The following is a 23,163-nucleotide window of genomic DNA, read 5'->3' on the forward strand; positions in this document are numbered from 1 at the left end:
CGAATAAAAGTCTTTTACTACTACTACTACTACTACTACTTTTCCCTTGCATAATGTAAACGTTTTCTCTTTCTAATCATGTCAATAAGAAAGCTGCCAATTTCGTCTCAACGGGACTTCATTTTTGTTTTCTGCGCACCTTGATGCCTTCTTCAAAAAGCCATTCACTCTACTGAGGCAATCGCACTAATTGGTACAGAAAGACGACAGCACAGACGGACGTCTTTCTGTACCAATTAGTGCGATTGCCTCATTATGAAACACCAACTAGCCCCGCTATTGCCTTGTTGGCCATTGACTCTATCAATTTAGTTATATGCATGTTAAAAGCAGGACTAATTTTTTAGATTTCCAGCCTGGAAAGAAGGCTGCAAGTTGAAATGAACATTAGAAAAGCTTACAAAGAAAACAACCCGGACACAATTATTCTCTCGATTGCCTCATAGAAACCGTTCAGACACGTGTTTAGCTTTACACCTAATTATAGTTCGTAAAGCCGTCGCGGTGGCTAAGCGCATTATAGTGGAAGATGATGCTGAAATGGGCTCTGAATTCAGTCGATCAGGCCTTATAATATTCAGCTGCTAGGTCCGAGACGTCAGGTTCAAATACCGTCCGCAGTGTCTGCACTTTTATGGCGGCCGAATTATGCTAAAACGCCCGCGTCAGGCAAATAAACGCACATTAGAGAATCCTCAGTGGCCGAAGTTATCCTGAAGCACTTCACAACGGCGTCTCGACCGCATAGCCCGCTTGCTGCTTCGGTACGTTAGACCCCACGCAACATGTCCGCTGGCTTACTGCTGGTTGGTTGGCTGGCCTCAAATAAAATGGCACATACCCACTACGGGGGAGTGGCCAAGACACAGGCGGTGAACTGCTGGAAAGAGGAGCGTTTATAGAGGAGGAAAAGGAGTAGTAATATGATATAGGCTGAGAGATTGGACAACGCAACGACAGGGGACCTTTTAGCTGGGAGATCGAAGACGGGACGATGGCTTTATGTGCAAATTCGAATGCAACGCATGAAATGGTTAAATTTTTCGCTGACTGAAAGAGAGAAAAAATGAAATGCAGACAGTATAGGAGGGAAGAAGAAGTGCGTGCCTCGTGTCAAGGCGTCGCCGCAGGGCCGGCCACAGAGCTGACGCGGGGAAGTATAGACGCGGGGCATGCGTCCCGAGGCGCCCGGTGGCGGATAGCCCTCCCCAGCACAGCCTCGCGATGGCCGCCAACGAGGAGCCGGCCTCCCGGCCGCTGCACGTCCGCACGCCGCTCCTGGAGAGCGTCCCCCTGTCGCAGATCTACGGCCAGCGGGTATACATCAAGATGGACAATGTCCAGCCGTCTGGATCCTTCAAGATCAGGGGCATGGGTGTCCTCTGCCAGGACGTACGTATTCGGCCCTTGCGTAGTATACTTACTTCCCCGCGTGCTGTCTGCTCATTCGAAAGAGCTCTTGAGCTGCTAAGTGCCTATCATCTGCGTACGCAATGCAAACATGCGTATGCCTTTCGATTTTAGCGATTTTCTGGGGCTTCTATGCAAAGAGCAGAGCATTGTTTCGGAACGGATAGGCTACAGGCCGAGGGAGCTAAATATGGACACATATCAAAGGAGGATCATGGAAGTACAGTTATGTGTGACTAGTAATGTAGGCAAGGCAGGGGCTCTGAAAACCGCTTATAGTTACTGGAGCAAAAGCTCCGCTACGCCATGTTTCGCCAAGGGAGTCTACTGCCGCCGCATGTAGACTCCGCATGTAGATTGCAGCGGATGAGCGCCGGGTTGTGCGGCTGGACGTCGTACCATGCTATTCTCCGCAGCTATACAGCCGCGGCGGCGCATCGCCAGCTGTGGTCACATGACTAACCACGTGACTCGTCGTTCGCCTAATAAGGAGCTGAAGCTCTAGGCTCTAACCTCCTGGACTTCTTTCTCCGCGAAACTTTCCTCTCTTAGTGTCTATTTCATTATGCATGTGCAAGCGTTCCGTTGTACAATAAGTGTCTTACAAGTGATATTTTAGTTTCCATGATTGTTGTTGTTTTGCTGTGTGTCTTCTCTTCCTAAGCGAACTGCTGTTTCGGGCTCACGTTTCAATGACGCCTTTTCTCTTTTTTTCTTCACTTGTTTGCTGTCGTGACAGAAGTGCTGTCGCATGCCACAGCTCACTTGCTGTAAAGGGGGTGGGAACTTTGTCAAGCGTTAATCGCTTTTATTCCCACCCCCTCCATCAACGTACGGTGATGGCAAAATAAATTATCATTATTATTATTATTATGCCCCGCCGCGGTGGCTCAGTGGTTACGGCGCTCGGCTGCTGACCCGAAAGACGCGGGTGCGATCCCGGCCGCGGTGGCCGAATTTCGATGAAGACGAAATTCTAGAGTCCCGTGCACTGTACGATGCCAGTGGACGTGAAAGAACCCCAGGTGGTCGAAATATCCGGAGCCCTTCACTACGGCGTCCCTCATAGCCTTAGTTGCTTTGGGACGTTAAACCCCAATAAACCAACCAAACCAATTATTATTATTATCATTATAAGCAGGTGCTCACGTTCCGTTTCGTCATGGAGGAGAGCAGTGTGGGCAGTGCGGTCCTAACGCCAGCGAGAGCCGGGCGCTGCAGAGAGCAGGCTGAGTCGGAGCACCGGCAGGTGTGGCTCGACGGGCAGCGATGTTGAAGAGAAAGCGAGGAGCTAGTTGCGCCAAAGAAGCTGCCGAAACAGAGGAAGAACGTGAGCGACGACTCGCTAAGCGGCGGTTGCAAGCCAGGGAAAGGCGACGGAGGAAGGCATTGGCTGAAGCTGCTAACTGCCAACGCTTTCGCTTTAACCAGGTCTAGAAGAGTTAAACCACAGCCATTTTTTTTTAAGGTCCGTCTCGTCAGATGTAGCAGGTTAATCAGCTAAGAAAAAAGTAGAAACTGGAGCCTGTTGGAGATTCGTTTGAGCATGTCTTTTTTTGTACCATGTTCCATTAAGGTATGTTGAAAACAGAACATTTGAGTACCGTGCCTACACTTGTAATTCGGCATTCTCCCATGGGAGGTAGTGTGCATGATATTCGTTGAAACGAGGAAATTACCACATCTTCCCTCAAGTGACCGCTAGCAAATCAAAATGTTGGTTTGGGCTTGTCAGTGGTGCACTCAAATCCTGAATAAACTGCCCGTAAAAACTAAGCCACTTTTTTCGTGTTGTCGACCGCCATGTCCTGTGGATTCCGCTCGTTGTCACTTTTCGGACTAGCTCTGCAAGCAACGATTATCCAATGGTAGCCTGTTATAGTCGCAATAAATATAGTGAAAGAGAGTTCGTAATTCTGCTTCGCCTCCTTACGTTTCATTAAATCGACGCGATGGCTATGGCGTTTGGCTGCTGAGCGCTAGTTAGAGGGTTCAACCCTGGTCACGGCAACCGCATTTCGGCGGCTTATAGCACCGTCCTGTTGACCGCGCGCAGGCGAAGCGCCAGGGCGCCACCAAAGTGGTGATCGCGTCGGGCGGCAACGCCGGCATGGCGGTGGCGTACGGCGCCCGCCAGCTGGGCATGGAGTCCGTGGTGGTCATCTCTAGGAACGTGCCGCGCCGCATGGTCGACAAGCTGAAGCTCGAAGGCGCTCGCGTCGAGGTGAAGGGTAACACCTGGGACGAAGCCGACGAGCGAGCACGCGAAATCGTCGCCAAAGAAGGTGCGGCCCCAGCAATCTTTTATCCCCAACACATACCACTGCCCTGTCTCTCATGCCGCGGCCAGTAGTTATTAAAAGGGCGCTAATGGTATGTGCTGACTGATTTAACAAGGCACGCCGTACTGAGAGAGCCTTCTGGAACACTATCCGCATTTTTTTGTTTGCGCCAAGAGCTGTTTTACGGAGCTCCTCTTCCCTGAGCCGAGCTCCAGTGTAATTCATTGGAAGCTCAGAGTAAACTTGTGAGCTTCAGTGGCGCTATGGCTTTGGCCAAAGATACGATAGAATAGAATTCAGGAGCAGTTTATGACAAAAATACGATAGAACTAGAAGAAGCAGCAGACGATGTGAGTGTTAACGCGACGCCAGCTCCTACGCAGTAACTTGTGTTTATAGTGTGATGTTATCTTCCCGTCTGACTCTGCCGCTCTCTGCGACGTTTGGCTTCCGTGGAAATCTACCCCATTAGCCTAGACAACCATCGTTAACTTCTTTCTGAAAAAACAACGCAAGACATCGCTTGAAGGAAGAATGCAGTATTCCTCGACCGCACACGTAATCTTTCATGCGCCACCGCATGCTCGTTCAGGCATTGCACCTCGTTTCTCCACGGCCAGGGCCGAGACTTATGACGCCGGCTTTGCGTTCAGGCCTGTCTCGAGTGACTATAAAAACGCACTGTTACGCTACAGTGTGTTTCAAAACAGCAAGTACAGCGTAAGGGCTACGTCCAGTAGTGGCGGATAATAAACATATTTGTTAAAGGGCGATGGAGATGCCGCTTGTACAGGGCCCCTCAGGCGGCGACGGCGGCCTCGGTACGTGCCAGGAGCCATTGCTGAGTCAGGCAGTAGTCCGCGCTTCCTAGTCGGTGGGCGTAGTTTTGGGTTCGTAGTGATGGTAGCGGGAAAGACGAAGACGAAATGAAGAAGCAAGACACAACACTAGCGCTATTTCGCAACTAAATCTTTATTGGGGGAAAGCGGGATATAAACCCATCCCGTGAAAATTTTTTTCTGCAAAGAAAGAAAGAAAAATATAGGAACCAAGAATATAGCGTGGATATCCTGGGGCAAGATATTCAACTGAGAAGAAAAGCTGAGACACAAGACCCATAGTACACTATCTCGAAAACATCGCTGTCACAATCAAGGAACGCCAGAAGTAACCTAGTTCCACGTGTGGTCTTGATCTGTTTGTTCTACCACAGTCAGAGAACCTGATGGTGCGTTTATATATTCTCCATGCCTAGATATGTAAAAAGCCTCGATAATCTCGCGTGAAAGTCGCTCCTATGTTTTGCTAATATTTCTACTTGTTTTTCAAGTGAGCTACAACCTTGACATTCCCGCAAGTGGCCAGCCAGATTTGAAGACTGATGCAGCGAGCGAATTTTCATGTTCTTTCGTCGCACGTTCAAACAGCGTCCTGTTTGTCCTATGTAGGTCTTGCCACAGGAAACCCTGCGTTCGTACACCATGCCTGATTTGCAAGGAATGAACCCTGAGGAGTGTCAAGCTTTAGGTCTTTCTCTTGTGGTTTGTGGTTTTCTTGTGGTTGTTCCTGAGAGCATATATGGTGTCAAAGGCTGGACTGCTATCGAGAACTTCAGTGCTGCCCATGTGAAGGCGTCGAAAGTTAGAAAGTAGTCCTTTGAGGTACTGAAAGGCTTCAACCTAAACGCTCTTGCTTCAGGAGTCAAAAATTAGAACGGTACACATTTAAGTATGTATTTCACGGCAAAAACGCAGAAGCCAGACGTCCCTTCCCGTGTCATTGTTGCATAAAGGAACGCAAACACTTTATCTGGGGATACCTAGCTATGCACCTGTCGGGCCTTCAGATCCAAGGCCCTTTTTTTTGTAGGAAATTTTGATAAAGTTGTAGATTTACTGTTTAAATCCAATCCTGGCACCACAAACGCCTTTAGTTCTTGTGTCACCGAACTTTTTTATTCCTTACTTCACCCAGCTCTTACAGATAGCTTGAAGAACTATGTGCGACGGCAGTGACGAGATATGTTTCAGAAACAAGGCAGCCTGTCGAGTGTTTTCTTGAAATGGTTTCTTTCTACCTTAAGTCTACCTACGCTGCCTGGAGTGGTAAAACATACCTGCAGAAGTCCGGTGTCTCTATCGGTTCGTGCGTTGCGCCTGTTCTTGCAGACACCTTCCTAAGTAGTTTGTAGTTTGGATAGGTGTCTTAACCTCGTCCTTAAAGGTTTGTGTTCCTCTGTACTACGATGCGTGGATGACTACCCGGCCTTTGTGGACATTTCACGCTTTGCAGATCGGGTCGTCAACGTTTTAAAGGTTTTCCGTGAATGTGGTTGTGGCCTCGACTTGATTGCCCTTCCTGCAGTTTATTTCGGACAATAACATAAGGTGTCCGCGTGGAGAGGCTAAATGAGACTTGGTTGCATTACGTATCGCAGGAGATGTGTTGCTCTCTTTCAAACAGATTTTGGCGGTATCATAGTAGACCGGTTAAACCCTTACTCCATTCAGCCTCGAGTCACTCAAAAGTAGTGAAGAATGGCATAGTCATTTCCTCCCTTCATTCGGTCCTCATCAAGTCCTGCATGCATGGAATGTCACAAAGCTTCGCTGAACAGGTAAAGAGATTAAAGTCCTCGGGCTGTTCGGAGCGCAATCAGATCTGCTGGCGAAAAACTTATTCGCTGGGTGAAAGGAAATCCACCGAAGAAGGAAAATGACGACGACAAGCCATAAAAGAAAAAGGTGGTGCTGTCATACAAACACCGGCTTTCGCATAATGTCAGCAATCTGGTTGAGCGCTACAATGTCCAAGTAATTTTTTCGGCCCCTAACAAGCTCCCAAAAAATTGCGGCCTGGTAAGCAGAAAAATAAGCAATCGGAACAGACAAAACGGAATGATCTGTGACATGACATGCCTCATGGTTCGTTGCCTGAGAATAAGGCATGGCGTACGGACTCCCGGTTTCCTGTGGCACGACCTGCATAGGACAAACAGGACATTTTTCTGGACGTACGACTGAACGAAAATAATTCGCTACGAGGATCAAAGTCTTCATATCTCGTCAACCACTAGCTGGAATGAAAAGGTTGTAGCCCACTTTGTGCAGAGATTATCGATGCTTTGTAGATATCTGGGCAGGGAGAATCTTGTATAAGCACAACACCAGTTTCTCTGACTGCAAAAGAACTAACATATCTAGACCACGCGTTGAACTAGGTTATTATGGTGTTCCTCGAGTTTGACAGCGATGTTTTCAAGATAGTACTGTATCACGTGTGTTGTTACTCAGCTTTCCTCTTCAGTTATATCAATATCATGCCCGCGACATTCATAACACGATCTGGCGGGCTATAATACAACTTATAAAAACAGCAGTTGCTAACACTGGGCCGCGGTCCGCGGCGTCTTGTATTACTCCGCTGGCGAATCGCAACTGTAAACGAAATAAATTTTTTAATGCTTGACTATATCAAACGATCCACGTATCAGAACTGGAGAGCTCGTAACTTTTTTCTTGTGCTAAGCTTCTTGTTTACTTAACAAGAAACGCTTAACCAGCGGGCTACTTTTTTGTCGTGGAGGAATTCTGTGCGCCGAGGCTCAATGTGGGCGGAGCTTCACTGCAGACTTAAGTTGTATCCGACTATAGTTGGTGGTAATCCATACGATTTCAGAAGCGCGAACACGGTTAGGTGTCTTTTCCGAACCGTGTTCACGCTGCTGAAATCGTAGCGATATTCATGTTATCGTTTTGGTTCCTGCCTTTGTCTCTTTCCCTTTCTCTTTAATTTTTTTTTTTTTCACGAGGTGGGTTTAAGTTCCGTGTTCCTCCACTAAAGATCTAACTGCGAAATGTGCTCGGGTAGTGTCTCGCTTCTAGCTTTCGTCCTCGTCTTTCGCGCTACCTTCTCCTGAATCCGATTAATCTCGCCCAGCTTTTCACTTTGCTGTAGTGTTTGGCACGGGTAAGAGGGATGGAATGGCTTTGAAGGGCGAGACTTTGCAGAAGGTTGCATAGGGGTTTTCGCTTTGCGGAGACCGCGGTGGACGGACGGATCTTAGTGGTAGAAAAGCTGCGGGCATGCATTGGGGGGTGCCGAGTGCTGCGTCGCTCAATAAAGCTGCCAAAAATGCTTCTCTTGATTAGACATTTGGCTTGGTCCCACAGATGTGGCAATTGGTGTCCACGTTTCTTTGCGTAGGGTACAGAGTACACGCCAGTATTAGCGAGAATTAATAAGAAAAAACGCTCCCGAAAGATTGGTGCTTGCAGCGCCATCTCTGTTCCACCGCTGTCAAGGCAGGACGCTTGTTCTTTTTAGCGGCGAGAGGCGGCGATACCAGCACCGCCAATGAGAGAGCTTCTCTTTTCCGTTGAAGTTCTTTATAGCGCTTTATAGGATGCGTACTTCCGATTAAATCCCAGCCAAACGAAATATGTGCCCGAAATTCTGAATCAAACATAACCCAGTACCAACGAACACCCAAGCTTCTACCGCGGTGCAAATTTTCACCGCGAGTGTAATCCGCAGCCGGTGGTCAGTTTCTGGCCGGAAATCCTGGTAACAAATGTTCTCCGCTCATGCCAAGGAGGAAAGGGCTCATGTCTCAGTACTCAATCTGCTTCCAACGACGAAAAATCTCGGTCGCGAGTCGCTAGAAAGGAGCTACGCAAGGAAGAGGTTGCGCAAGGCTTCATCGGCTTCCAATTTATTCCTCGCAAAATAATACGGCTGCATCGGTGGTTCGGAAAAACAACGTTGCGGCGGCTAAGGCCATGAGGGACGCCGCAGTGGAGGGCTCCGGATAATTTCGACCACCTGTGCACTGACATCGCACAGTACAAGGGCCTCTAGAATTTCGGCTGCATCGAAAGGAGAACATAATTTATTCCAAGATAAGGTAGCAGGCGGCTGCAGAGTCAGTTGGACAGATGATAGAGCCTTTGTCCTCCTTTGACGTAGCGTAACATAAGCGGTAACCGCATGAAGCGATGTTCCTGGGGACGCCACGTACGACGGCCGTCGCCTACCGCAGCCGCTCGTACACCCGCAGGAAGCGACGACGCTTGGCGACAGCGTTTTCAGTGTTCCTCTGTTGCCGCCGCCTCGCCGTCCAGACACCTCACGTGATCAGGGAAGTATAGCTGTGCTAGAATTACGTTTTTGAGACTAAACAGCATCAAGTACAATAAATGCACCGACGAAAATTCTTTTCGTAATATACTGAATTTCTAAGGGACACAGCGCATGTATCGCTGCCAAACAACGTTTTGCGGTGCTGGGACTTTCACAAAGTGACAAAAGTGACGCTTCTCCGCCACACCTTCCCATGATAATTAACAACATATACGTCACAACAACCTTTCTTGTTCTGTTATATATATCAATCTTTCACTGAATTATTGGATGCATGGCCGGTATGGCTCAAATGTAGCGAGAGTCGGCAGCTTCTTCGCTGAAACCGCGCTAGAAAAAATTACCTTTAGTCGCAAAACAGTTAAATCGGAAGTTAGGTGCCACCCATGTCTCCTGCTATTGGCTAGTCTCGCGAGCTGCTTCCAGGCGGTGAGCGAAATTTTCTGAAACACAGAGACTGAGCGACGCGATAAGCGACAGTGGTCCGGTGGCCCTCAGCTCACGGCGCGAAGCCATCGCGCGGCGTGTTGTCGCAAATTATCGTCACATGCGGTTAGCGCTTTCTGACCGTGGTAGTAATGAATATACTGCAATAACTTGTCGTCCTTACGTCATACTCATTGTCGCTTCCAACATATTTCAGGCGGCTACTACTGTCACCCATTTGACAATCCGATGATATGGTAAGCACCCACTGCTACAGCCAGCGCCATGCGGAAGTAGACGACGCGCTGTTGCAGCTCTTGACAGTTAATTGTTGCTAATGTCTCTCGTGGAATCTCCAATGGCTCACGCAAATGAGGCCTGAGTTGGGGTTATTATTTAATCTCTAATGGTGAATAATTTTTTGAGGATTGCATTTTATCCGCGGAAGAACCCCTAGGCCTTTTGCAGAAACTAGGACATATGTATGAACGACAGCTTAACATAAACGTATCAATACTCCAGGAAGATAGTATGCAACAACTGCCACTTTGTTACATGAAATGGCACTTGATGTGTTCACTGTAAAACTTCATTTGGTCATCTAAACGCATTTTAAAGTGTCTAAGAAACTACAGTTAGAGAAAACAGTACTTCCCAACCTGCCATTTCTTGCCTGTTTCAAATACCTTGCTGCCTAAACTTTCACACATGCTCAGTGGTTCGGAAAGCAAATAACAGTACGCTCAGAAATGCTTCCTTGCTCTTCAAAATTCCAGATAATTGTTTCTGAAAAATTCTTGAGCAACAGGAACTCTCTGGCATGCGCTAGATATAACTGCGCGAGGACGGCCATTTCAGATGTGTGGGAAAGAGATTGTGCCGGACCGGCGAAGGCAATCATGGAAACACACTTGTCTAGTCCCAGGCGAATGCTGTGTTCCCTTATAAAAATGGTCTATAGACAGTCTATAGACTTAATATTGACTATTGACTTCCTATAGATATTGCTTTTTGTCTATTCATAGATTGTCTATAGACAAAAGTCCACTAAAAGTGTATGGCATAAATCTATACATTGTCTATAGACTGTCTATGGCATTTGTATTGCCTATAGATTGTCTAGGATTTGTCTATAGACGATCTATAGACTTGTTATTGACTATTGACTTTGTATAGATATTGCTTTTTGCCTATTAATAGTCTATAGACAAATGTCTACTAAAAGTGTATGACCATAAATCTATAGATTGTCTATAGACTGTCTATGGCATTTGTATTGCCTATAGACTGTTGTCTGGTATTTTGCACAGTCTATAGACTTTATCGACAGAATTCTACAGACACTCTATAGACTGTCTAAAACTTTTTTTGTAAGGGTTAACTCCCATAGGGGGAGCCGCCGGGTTTCCCGAGCACTTGCTGCGGTTTGTGGCGCCACGCTGTAACGTCGTCCCGCGTGTTGTTCCCCGAGGGCGTCAGGACGGGCAACTCGACCATGGTGCCGGAGATGAAGGACGACATGGGGAGCGTGCTGCCGGCCGCCGTGGTGGCCTCCGTGGGCGGCGGAGGGCTGGTGTGCGGCCTCTCCCAGGGCATGGAGGCCGTCGGCTGGGCCGACGTGCCCATCCTGGCCGTCGAGACCCGAGGGGCGGACTCCTTCCGCGCCTCGCTCAGGGCCGGCAGCCAGGTCACGCTGCCCAAGATCACCAGGTGCGACCGCTGGTTTGTCCGCGCGCGCAGATATCAGCAACGTTAACCGCAGCTAGGAGGTCGCCAAGCCAATACAGGCTATGCGGGGTCCGTTTCGATAGGCGCCTTCTACGCCGCCGTCTCTAGGCACGGAAAGAGCAGCGTGGACTTCTGAAGGAACCAGCGCACAAAACACAACGGACAAGAAAAAGGCGGAACACGACGGTCAGGAGCGCCGTCGTGTTCCGCCTTTTTCTTGTCCGTTGTGTTTTGTGCGCTGGTTCCTTCAGAAGTATGTATTACCAACTAGCCCAACAACAAGCGTGGACTGTAACGTGTGTTTCTGGCGGCGAGATTTGTACTCTACGCCGCATTAGACTTCATCATCATCATCAGCCTGACTACGCCCACTGCAGGGCAAATGCCTTCCCCATGTCTCTCCAATTAACCCTGTCCTTCTTTGCCAGTGGCGGCCACCGCATTCCCGAAAATTTCTTAATCTCATTCGCCCACCTAACTTTCTGCCGCCCCCTGCTACGCTTGCCGTCTCTTGGAATCCCCTCCGTTACCGTTAAGGACCAGTGGTTATCTTGCCTTCACATTACATGCGCTGCCCAAGCCCACTTCTTCCTCTTGATTTCGACTACGATGTCATTAACCCGCATTTGTTCCCTCACCCACACCGCCCGCTTCCGATCTCTCAACGTTACACCTATCATTTTTCTTTGCATAGCTCGCTGCGTTGTCCTTAACTTATGCTGAACCCTCTTTGTTAGCCTCCACGTTTCTGCCCCATAGGTGAGTACCGGTAGGATACAGCTGTTGTATACTTTTCTCTTAGATCTTAGAAATATTCCTTTGCTGTCATTGCAGTCCTGACTGGACAAAGTGCATTTCCTTTATAGCAGAAAAGATGGGTACCCGTCGGGTACCCGTCGGAGGAAGGCTTACACTCTTAAGGCCACATATATTTATGGTAGAAACACAGCTCCATCGAACCGAAAAACCCGTGTCAAGTGCTCTTTGGCAATGTGTGCAGTGAACCACTACAGGAAACAAACAAGGTCTACAGTTTCTGATATATTCGGGTAGTGTAGCCGTCTGTTCTTGGCCTCCGTTTAGGTATCTGTATTGGATCTCACTTCTGCTTGTCGAAGACTGAACTTGATGTACATTAGTGGTGCACCAAAACGTGATCTTCGCTTCCCTTCACCTCGCCCAAGTCGTGGCATAAAAGGAGCGAACAAATCACATCTAGCTGTAGAAAAACAGAGTTCTTCAGTAGCCGCTTCAAAACAACTGCGCCTTTCTTGAGGAATAGGCAAAGTGCAATCGAGCATGAGTTCAATTACCTCATGAGCTCAACGGCTTTACGCTAGCTTTTCTAGGACAACCTAATTTGTACCTAGGTTCCTCGCGGCTCCTCACGCCTGGACACAACCTTTCAAAGCCACTTGGCTATCTCTTGGCCCTCCTTCACAAAATATTGGTGGCAGTAAAAGCGGCTTCTGAGCTATTCCGGGATCGGGTAGTCGGCGCTCGTCTCGTCCTATTCGTTCCCTCCCTGTCGTCCATGTGTCTCCGCACCGCGTAAACTTTGAGGATGAAACAACTGGGCTGCACAGAGTTCCTCAACATTGCATTTGCGACGTCGCATGTATCACCTGCGCGTAACTACTCTCACTGTCCGCTGCACTAACAATATTTTGAGGCTTGTTTTAGGTCGTCTTAGTCATTTTACATTTTATGAAAGAAGTCATCATTGAGTTCACTTCGGCCATTCCACGCGCGTACGAGTGTCTTTCGAGTAATGTTTGCGTGCCATCCCTGCGTTACGGGATGCATCGTCTGTGGCCAAGGACTGAGTTATAGTTTTTGTTTGCTCTTTTCCATGTTTTAGTGTAGTTCTCGGTGGACTCTGTATTTTGAAAACGGTTTTTTGGATCTGCACGAGGGATTTTAAGCAATGTGATGCGACTGTGGGTTCAAAAAGTTCAAGAAAGGCCCGTAGCTGTTCATTGCCAGGACATCACTAATAAGACACTGTCGATTGCTTAGCGGCTGTATAAAGTTAAGTTAGCAACCATGCTTAAACAAGGCGTGAAAGGTGACATTTCTTTCCATACAGTTTACATTATACGCCCCGTGTAACGATCACGTACACCCACTATCCGTGTGTCGTATAGGGCATGCGGCTTAAAAGTTTAACGACATAGTGTTTCAAGAACCCTGAACTGTCGGCGCAGGCAGTTTTTTTTCTCTTTACTGTTTTTTTGGCACTATACAGGTATTTCCTGCCAGGCACACTAAAGCAGGGCATAGGCTTCCTGACTAGGTCCTGACCCCGCAGGGCGCAGCAGCAGTGATGTACCAACGAAACAATATATATATATAATGCATGCATTAAGTAGGGTGAACAATTTGAATAGGCATTCAGAAATATTGAAATACCTGTATTCGGAGCTCAATACGAAAATAGGGCCCACATGGAAGACAAAATGAGCTTCATTTTGGGCGCATAAAAAATGAATATGAATGTATAAAAATGCAAGACGAAATCTGAGACATGATACACACTACGCGAAAGGCAGACCAAGAAGACAAATGAGGATATGTTATGCAAAATAAAGTTTACAAAGAGCCTATTGTTTGTAGAGAAATACAAGACAGAATGCAACAACAAGACTAGTAATCTTTGGCTCGTCGAAACTGGCGCATGAAATGAACTTATAGATAGATAAATTATTGTACTAAAAAAAAAGTGACATATGTTTCAACCTAATCCTGTGCAGTGTTTTCGTGCAGTGAGGAAAAGAAAGCCCGCATTTTATATTTGAAATTTCGAGCTGCGAAAGCAATTTTTGCTGCTTCAGTTATGCTTGGATATTCATTTAGCAGCATGACCTGTTGGTGCAGTCTTCTGTTTACGGTAGTTAGTTCGTGGAATATGCGTAATAATGGAAATTGTACGTAAATATTGGCCTGTATTCTTGCGGTCATACTGAGCCATGAATGCATTGTATTCGGTAGCATGACCTGTTGGTGCAGTCTTCTGTTTACGGTAGTTAGTTCGTGGAATATGCGTAATAATGGAAATTGTACGTAAATATTGGCCTGTATTCTTGCGGTCATACTGAGCCATGAATGCATTGTATTCGGTCTTAACTTCCTGTAATATGTACGCAGCCAGTTTAAGCCTGAAGACATTGCTGAATATTGGAATGTTATGTCTATGCATGAATGCCATGGAAGTGCACTTTCTGCTAACAATTCCGTGGTGTTCGCGAGCGGTGCGCTGGGGATAAAGATGTTGACGGTAACCGGACACTAACGAAATGACTGACGTAGTTATTCACATAAAGTTCTTGCGAGAATTCAGCATGAAGGGAAGGCATCTGCATGCGTTTGTGCTTTGCTTGTACATTTATTTGATTTTATTTATTTTCGATGTCAGTGCGTGTAAAGAACCCCTGGTGGTCGAAATTTCCGGAGCCCTCCGCTGCGGCGTACCTCGTAGCCTGAGTCGCTTTGAGACGTTAAACCCCATAAACCAACGGACCAACCATTTTATTTATTTTATTCATTTCTTTTCTTTGTATTTTCTTCTATTCGAAATGCTTTCTTTAACTACCGTGTTTTTTTATTTTTAAACGGTTTAAGCCCGCTATGCTTATGCGGCACGGGCCGGGACGCTCCGTTACAAAAGAAGTTTTAGGCAGTGTCGATAGCCTTCTGTCTGGTTGGTTGGTTTATGGGGTTTAACGTCCAAAAGCGACTAAGGCTATGAGAGACGCCGTAGTGGAGGGCTCCGGAAATTTCGACCACCTGGGGTTCTTTAACGTGGACTGACATCGCACAGTACACGGGCCTCTTGAATTTCCCCTCCAAAGAAATTCAGCCGATGCGGCCGGGATCGAACCCGCGTCTTTCGGGTCAGCAGCCGAGCACCATAACCACTGAGCCACCGGCGGCGGCATATAGCCTTCTGTCTGTAAAGTCTATAGGCTGTCTATAGACAAATCCTCGAGAACAGCATATAGGCAATCCATATCCTATAGACAGTCTATCGACAATCTATAGATTTATGGCCATACAGTTTTAGTATTGTCTATGGACAGATTATAGACTGTGGATAGACAAAAAGCAATATCTATAGGAAGTCAATAGAGTCAATGAGAAGTCCACACACTGTCTATAGAGCATTTTTATAAGGGTAGTTTTAATTTTTCCTAATAAGTTCCATAGTATTAAAAGAAAGAAAGAACCAAACAAACAAACATGCTTGCTTAGAAGTTAGAACGCAGCGTACTGCCTACACACGCGAATTCTCGTGACAAAGGTTGTGGGCGCGTAACCACCAACGTGGCACGCTAGAAAAAAAGAGCGTAGACTCAGCAATGCATTTTCCGCTCACATGCCGCCAGAGTCTGCGTAATTCGCATCCACCGCCGATTCTTGAAGCACCGACCAGATTAGGCCCTATGCTCGATGCCGGAGTTCTCGATTCACCGAGGAAGCGGCCTGCTGAGGCTTGGCGCGTGCTGCGGTTTCGGTGTTGCATGACAAAACGCCAACGTGGCGCGTTCCTCTGCGCTTGTGGTTTCTTCGCAGCATAGCAGCTGCGCTGGCCATACGCAAGGTGTGCACCCGGATCCTGGAGCTGTACAAGACGCGCACCATCTACTCCATGGTGCTCTCCGACCGGCTGGCCGTCGAGGCCTGCAACCGCTTCGCCGGTGAGCCCATCGACGTCGCTGCATGTGCAGTCGAATGCGGGGAGGGGGGTAATCCTTTCTCCTATCGCTAACACGGGCACGTAAATATTTTATGTTTCTGGAATCCCAGCGCGTTCAGTAACCAGATTTGCTTTTATATCACTTACTTGCAAACCAGTATGTTCTCTTTCTTTGTTATTTGTGCATTTTTTGTAACAGTTTTTACGTTATGTTCTTTCTCAACCTGACGTATTAAGCACGTAAAGTGCTTTTTCGGCTTTCAAAAATGTGCTCTGATTTGTCCCCCCCCCCCCTCTATGTAATGCCTCAGTGGGCCCTTAGGGCATTTGAATAAGTAAATGAATAAAATAAGTGTTTCCCATTGAACAAGTACGCTTTGCCGTATAAAACAGTTGGATATGTGATTGTGTGTCTATTTAACGCCTTGATGCTCTAAACTGTGGTGGACGCCTAGGACAATAGGCCCCTGTTGAATTCATACCACCTGGAAGGTTCAAGGGCTTTTCTATCCCATGTTCCGTGTTGCGCCTGTTCTGATAAGTTCAGGGTTTCCAAATGCCTTTCAGGTGCTGCTTTGACGTATTTGACGTATTGAGAGGCGAGGGCCTCAGTAGCAACTAAAGACAAAAAGGCAATCTCAAGCGTATTCTGCATAAGAAAAATGGTTATAAGTAAGGCGGGAAAAGCTAAGCTCCTAGTGCGAAGGTGTTTGCGCACTGGTAAAGCGTTATTAAGATATAACACTGGGTTTCATGTAGTATTAACATTGCGGCTGATGAAAATGAAATGACGATTAGGCCGTTGTACAAAACGAAAAATTTTGTAAAGTAATAAATGTTCACAATTTTCGCGAATGCTTATCCATTTCAGAAAGTTGATCCTGCGGGGAATGCATGCAGGCACGCGAAAGAATATTGTCGTGTCCGGTCGCTGTGTTGAATGCAGCGAAAGACGAACACGGTACTTTTAGACTTCGTTTATTTAAAGCCGATGAGGGTGCGACCAGCGTCGACCGAGGCAGGAGCCGAACTGGCCGTCCGAAGAAAGGAGGGAGTGGAGAAGCGTCCACGGCAGGGAGTGGCACGCCAGATATGTGCCGCTACTGCGCACGCGCAACCGGCAAGCGCGGCGGCGGCACCTCTGAGTCACCCGCGCAGCGATGGCGGCGGCGCGCCAGCTGTGCGCCATGTGACGTCACTGCTCTTCGCGCATGCGCAGTATGGCCTTTCCTCGGCTCCGCGAAATGGTTCAGCGACTAGCGTAGTGTTGCTTTCGCAACAATAAATTAAGTTCCCATGATTAACTACGAGATTTGAACACGAAAGCTGTCCGCCCTGTCGCAGACGACCACCGCGCCCTTGTGGAGCCCGCGTGCGGCGCTTCGCTGGCGGCCGTGTACTCTGCGCGCGTCACCGAGATGCGCCGCCAGGGCCGACTCAAGGAGGACCGCCCCCTGGTGGTGATCGTGTGCGGCGGCAGCGCGGCCACCATCCAGCAGCTCGAAGAGTGGAGCAAGATGGTGAAGGGGGGAGGAGCTGCCAGCCCTGGCGAAAAGGAGCACACGGGCATCGACTGATGTGTGGCCGACAGATGTGCTTCACCTTTGCTTCTTTGGTGATCTCGGGTCCTAACGAAATTAACGCGAGGTGTAAACCCGTCACAGCAAATGAGTATAGATCGACAGAAGTTGCATATCCGCTGGTGTCCTCTGGTCCGAAACAGGAAAAAATTACACTGTTGCTGTCGCAGACGCTGCCGTGCCGAACACCACTGGCGACGGTCTGTGGACGCGTTACTGGAAAGATGAACACCTAGCCGCTGGAAGACTTGCCGAAATTCCCTGGCAAGGTTGCGAAAGTCGCGATATTGGAACGAACAAGATTCTAGATGTAGATACTTGACAGACAAAATAACCAAACAAGCAAACCATAGCCGCACAGCGCATATGCATCAAAGTTGCTGGAAAGAAAAGGGCACCAAGCCGACTGCCCTGGATGAACTTGCCATTCTACCGACTCCCCTCGACCCATCTGAAGCGGAAGCGAGAAGATTGTAGAGGAGCCTTTGGAGCAACTTAGCCATATGCAAGCATGCATTCACGCTTATGAAATGACCTCAGCTTCAGCACTTCGTGTCACAGGCACATAGGTTTTGAGTCAAATTCGGAAGTGTACTTTTAATGATTGACACTAAAGTGAAGAAATAAAAGTTTTGTAGTTGATCAACGCTACTTTCGAAATGCAGCAGTGGATTGCGCACAATTGAACCTTTACGGCGCGCAGATATCGTGCACACAATAAAATGGAGGAGGACGATAAACTCTATTTAATAACGAAGATAAACCTTCCCGAGAGAGCTCCGCAGTCTAAGAGCCCTCTCGCCTTCCCCTTCAGCCTAGCCCCGTCAATCAGCTTGGGCTGTTACCAGCTTGTGCGGCCAGAAGGACGCTCTCCCATTAGGTGGAGTGGGTGTGTGAATGGGCGAGACACAGATGGGATGTGGGCAGCCGGATATGTAGTGATGTAGGGGGGGGGGGGGGGGGGGCTGGCTCCGCAGGTGTTACAATACGAAGGGAAGTGGGTGAGATTGGAAAAAGTGTGCATACTGAGGGGATAGGTATCAGTTCTTTTGAAGTTGTCGCCAATATATGCTTTGTAATTGGTCTATGTGTGGCGTAGGGAGGAGGGTATACGATGCGGCTTTCCCTGCAGTGCTGTATGACAGTGTGTTAGCCAAGGCCCGGGGCTCTCTTTGGGTTTGAGTGTATCGTTGTGGGCTGGGGAGGACATCCGCCTGCGCCCGGACGCTAAATTCGTCGGAAAACTCAACCCTCAGTCTTCACCTACGAAGCAACCTGCATCTGAAGCCACTACCCTGAAACATGCACCCAGACCACCACAAACTTCACAGAAAAGCACGCGCGTCCCTCCTACAAAACTATACAACGCAAGGCAGGACATCCCATATACCGACGCCACACCGCGCCCACAGTTCCCACGGACCCACAAAGCCGCTTTCCTGGACACACGCACTACCCGAGGAGCAGCAAACCTCAGAACCTCGAACACGACAGAGGACGGGATGCCTAGCCATATCTGTCTATAGCAAACATCTGTACGTAGTCACAGACCACACGACCATCTGTACACACTCCCAAGCAGCATACAGACTCTTCCGTAAAAGCACCGTTCCTTGATGTTCAGCCCATGCAACCTATGCAACCAGGATCACGGTAACAAATCACCACTTCATGGTGCTCTGGCTACGAGGGTATCCCCCCCGAAATGAGCGCGTTCATGCATTTGTCCACAATGTCAGCAAATAGCGCCGCTTTCGAACAATTTGCATAGTATACTATGCGTGCAGAATGCACTTAGGCAATTAAGCTCGACAATCCAAACAGAAAAAGTCAGCACAGACAGAAAAAATAGCACTGCCGCCGCAATAAGTTTCAAACGGTCAAGTCAAGTTAGCCTAGCAGAATTTGGACCTCCGAATGATTGGCAGGGGGCGCGGAACATATGTACCAGCATTAGTGAAGGCGTGTTCGGTGGCTGTGTGTGATTTCGATTTTTTTTTGTTTATATAAATTCTGCAACAGAAAGTCAAAGAGGTGAAAATCGTGGAAAGAGGTTACGTTCACTCTGTGCAGTTATGTACAAAGAGGACATCAAGGTGGTGTCGTAGAGAATGTGCTTTCAGGCAGTTGTTGACAGCATTAAAATCTTACTGTTATTCGTTACTGCAGTGCTTCCCAAACAAAAGAAATGCGAGGCTCAAGAAACAAATACTCTAGAACCAGGCTTCTTCGGAATACGGATCGAAATCTCGAAATGCCTGTTGCACGGTCAGGTTCATTTTGTAACCGCTCAGCATGGACATCCCGTATCATGAATTTTCCGAAACATGCATCAACTGTTTTCACAGCATTTGATATTTTGTGTTTTTTTTTCAAATCAAATCAAGTTTATTTCATATTTACAGTACATGGTTATGGGGTATATACATCAGGAGGCCCAAAAGTCGAGTCTGCAAATAGGGCCTCCTGTGGCTACATGAACAGAATACATAAACCGGCGCATGCACAACAATCCGAGGTAAATAAAAAAAGAAAAAAGGAAGGCAAAGAGAGACAAAAAGGAAAAAATTGTACAGCAAATGAATGTTACATAGTGATTGCAAACACAAAAACGTTATTAAACATCTAAGGATTCAAACAAGTGGTGTTTTAACATGTTTTTGAATTTGTACAATGACATTGGGGATTTCAGTGAAGGGAGCAAATTATTCCAAGTGGAGAGAGAGAGAGAGAGAAAAACTTTATCATGGCAAGTGTGTTTAGACCCCCCTTGGGTCCCTGGACCACCGCACGGTCCCACTCTACGTCGTAACGTTCATGCGGTGTTTGTCCATGACGTCGGCACCCCGAAGCACCGCAGCAAGCTGCGATGGCGGGTCCGGAGACGAGAGCACGACCTCCCAGTCCTCCCAACTTGATAACGCGGGCTGTCCCTGCGGGGGAGGATCAGCAGGGCAGCCGAAAAGGATGTGGGAGAGTGTGGCGTGAGGGTCGCCGCACAGGGTGCATGCAGGGGAGGTGCCACAGTAGAGAGATAGCAGCTGAGGGGATGAGAGAGAGCGGGTCTGGAGGCGTCTCCAGAGGATCTGTTGGGAATGGGTAAGGGAGGGGTGTGGAGGAGGGTAAGTCCGACGGTCCAAGCGGGGCATTTGCGTGAGCTCTGCAAAGGTGTGCGCCCGCTCTCTCGAGAAACCTGGACCGAGGCCGTCCTGAGCCCGGCAAATCAAACCTCGGGCCAATTTATCGGCAGCCTCGTTTCCTGGATTCCCAGAGTGAGCCGGCACCCACTGGAGCTCTACCCTGCGTGGTAAGTTTTTGGAGGGGGTGTTCAACAACTTCCAAGCAGGGGCGTGAATCCTGCCTCTCGCGAAGTTGAACAGAGCCGTTTTGGAGTCGCTAAAGATGTAGTTTGCATTGGAATGTACAAGGGCTAGGGCGATGGCGGTTTCCTCTGCCTCCTCAGACGTACAGCCCGAGGGAAGGCGGTGTGTGAGGGGCTGTGCTAGGGCTGGATTGTAACCAACAGCTACAGCTTCATGAGTTGTGCACGCGGCGTCCACCCAAATGGCGTCCTGGGCTTATCCGTAATACTTGTGTAGGGCCATCTCCAAGTGGAGATGGCAAAGAACGATGTAGTTTGCTTTCCATAATTAGTCCGTACATTTGGCAACAATAAATTGTTCGACAAAGCAAAACGCGTGACGTTATTATTAGTAATTATTTTTTCAGGGACAAAATTAACACATATATACTTATTTATGACTTTGAAAAGAAAAACCAGGACCTGAAATTTGTGTAGATGTTCAAGGGGCAGGACATGTAGTGAATGGAACAAAGGCGGAGACGGCTGGGTAAAAGAAGAAAAAGTGATGATTCGAAGTGCTTGTTTTTGCATAGAAATGAGCATAGAAAGATGAATTCTGTATGTGCTACCCCATGAGGTGATACAGTAATTAATATGGGAGTGTATGAATGCGTAATAGATTGAAAGCAACGTATGTAAGCTAAAGAACGGCCTTGTTCTGATAAGAGCCCTTATTCCGAAACGAATTTTATTAACAACGCAGGCAACATGATGATTAAACTTTAGGCGTCTCTCATAGCCTTAGTCGCTTTGGGACGTTAAACCCCATAAACCAACCAACCAACCGATTAAACTTTAAGGTTCGGGTAAACTATCACACCTAAAAATGTAGCAGAATGTGTTTGTGGTATGGAAACATTATTGATAGATATTGATAAATGTGGAGTAATTTTTCTTTGAGGGGCGTGAAATACCACAAAACTGGTTTTAGACGGATTAATTTTAATACAGTTAGCGTGACTCCAGTTCTCTAAAGATAGCAGCAACGAGTCAAGATTTGTGGTCAATTCAGAAGACGTGTTACCAGTTGCCATGATGGTTGTGTCGTCAGCGTACAAGAGACATTGGGTTGTATTTAAGTAAGCCTGAAGGTCATTAATATAGGTTAGAAAAAGGAGGGGACCTAGAATTGAACCTTGGGGCACTCCTTTAATAATTAGTCTATGAGATGACAATATACCTTCAATGCACACGCTCTGGTACCTGTCGGATAAATAACTTTTGATCAGGGTCAACGCCGGGCCTGTAATACCATAGCTTTCGAGTTTAGAAAAAAGAATGCAATGAGTAATATTATCGAAGGCTTTGGTATAGTCTATGAAGACAGCGCCGGCTATCATACCGCTGTCAAGTTGTGTTTTAATCCAGTCCGAAAAATATAATAGGGCACTTTCCGTTGAATGACCGCGTCTAAAACCGAATTGAAAAGGAGACAAGATATTGAATTTGGTGTAATATGAATGTATTTGTATTTCTAGTAACTTTTCTACAACCTTGCTTAAGAAGGGAAGTATAGAAATAGTTCGGTAATTCTGCATTTGTGATCGGTCGCCTTTCTTAAATATTGGAACTATCTTAGCCCGTTTTAAATGAGTAGGGAAAACTCCTGTTTCAAAAATGGCATTGATAACGTGACAGAGAGGCTCGCAAATTAGGTGCTTGACACTTTTAATATGGGAAGAATGTATATTGTCTAATCCAGCACCGGTGTTATTTAGGTTGCTTATTACACCTAAAACTTCCTGAGGCGTGCATGCTCTTAGAAAGAAGGACTGCGGCTGACGTGATAAAACAGGAACTTCAACGCTTTGAACTGTTTCAGAGGAGGAAAAATATTCACAAAACGCATTGGCTATTGGTAAGGGGTCGCGCAGAGCTGAATCATCTTTCTCGATAGTCGTAATAGATTGTTGACTAGGTCTCGTGTTTATGAATTGACTGATCAGTTCCCACTTTCTTTTCGCATTACTACTGCTTTCGATAAGCTTGCTTTCAAAATACTTTTTTTTTTGCAATTTTAAGAGACTGGTTTATTTGTTCAGATAGAATCTTGTAGCGATGTAAAAGACGCGTATTAAGTGGTTGTCGTTTTGTTTTTCTATATAAGTTCTCTTTTTTCCTCAATGATTCCAGTATATGTGGGGAAACCCAGGGACAGCGAGGTGCGCGACGATACCTTTTGGTCGTTATACGTGTTGGACAGGATGTAACTGCAGCTGTTATGAGACTTGAGAACATATCAATGGCCTGTTCAGCGTCTGAGCTTGAAAAAATTGCTGAGAAATCTGCCCGTGCTATTTCATCACTGTAAGCCTGCATATCTATCTTCGTCTGAACATAATTAGTTTTGTAGTCATTATGGGAGTTAAAGTAAAAAAACACCGGATAGTGGTCAGTGACGTTGACCTCTGCTACTCCAACATTCGGCGAAAGCTCAACATTAGATAGAATAGTGTCCAACAAAGAATATGTATTATGCGGCACGCATCGGGTTGGTATGTTTACAAGAGACTCAAAGCCAAATCCACTAAAGCA

At 47.2% G+C, this 23,163-nt stretch overlaps 2 protein-coding genes across 2 annotated transcripts in view; one reads left to right on the forward strand and one right to left on the reverse strand.

Annotated features, from left to right (window-relative positions):
* The window catches only part of LOC149325196 (uncharacterized), a 156,101-nt gene that overhangs the window by 103,707 nt on the left and 29,231 nt on the right, over positions 1–23,163 (reverse strand). The window lies entirely within an intron of this gene.
* On the forward strand, positions 1,159–17,261 carry LOC149325199 (L-serine dehydratase/L-threonine deaminase-like). The gene is made up of 6 exons (XM_089563879.1): positions 1,159–1,392; positions 3,467–3,695; positions 9,478–9,517; positions 10,740–10,970; positions 15,561–15,685; positions 17,029–17,261. Exons 1-6 carry the CDS (start codon positions 1,225–1,227, stop codon positions 17,259–17,261), a joined length of 1,026 nt encoding a protein of 341 aa, XP_089420005.1. The 5' UTR covers positions 1,159–1,224.

The sequence above is a fragment of the Amblyomma mixtum genome, chromosome 10, assembly GCF_055824585.1.
Source record: "Amblyomma mixtum isolate Tamu chromosome 10, ASM5582458v1, whole genome shotgun sequence".
NCBI lineage: Eukaryota > Metazoa > Arthropoda > Arachnida > Ixodida > Ixodidae > Amblyomma > Amblyomma mixtum.

Coding starts and splice junctions, on each gene's coding strand:
- LOC149325199 (XM_089563879.1), top strand. CDS start 1,225: ATGGCCGCCAACGAGGAGCCGGCCTCCCGGCCGCTGCACGTCCGCACG. Junction 9,518..10,739: donor TTTGACAATCCGATGATATG/GTAAGCACCCAC, acceptor CGAGGGCGTCAG/GACGGGCAACTCGACCATGG. Junction 15,686..17,028: donor GGCCTGCAACCGCTTCGCCG/GTGAGCCCATCG, acceptor GCCCTGTCGCAG/ACGACCACCGCGCCCTTGTG.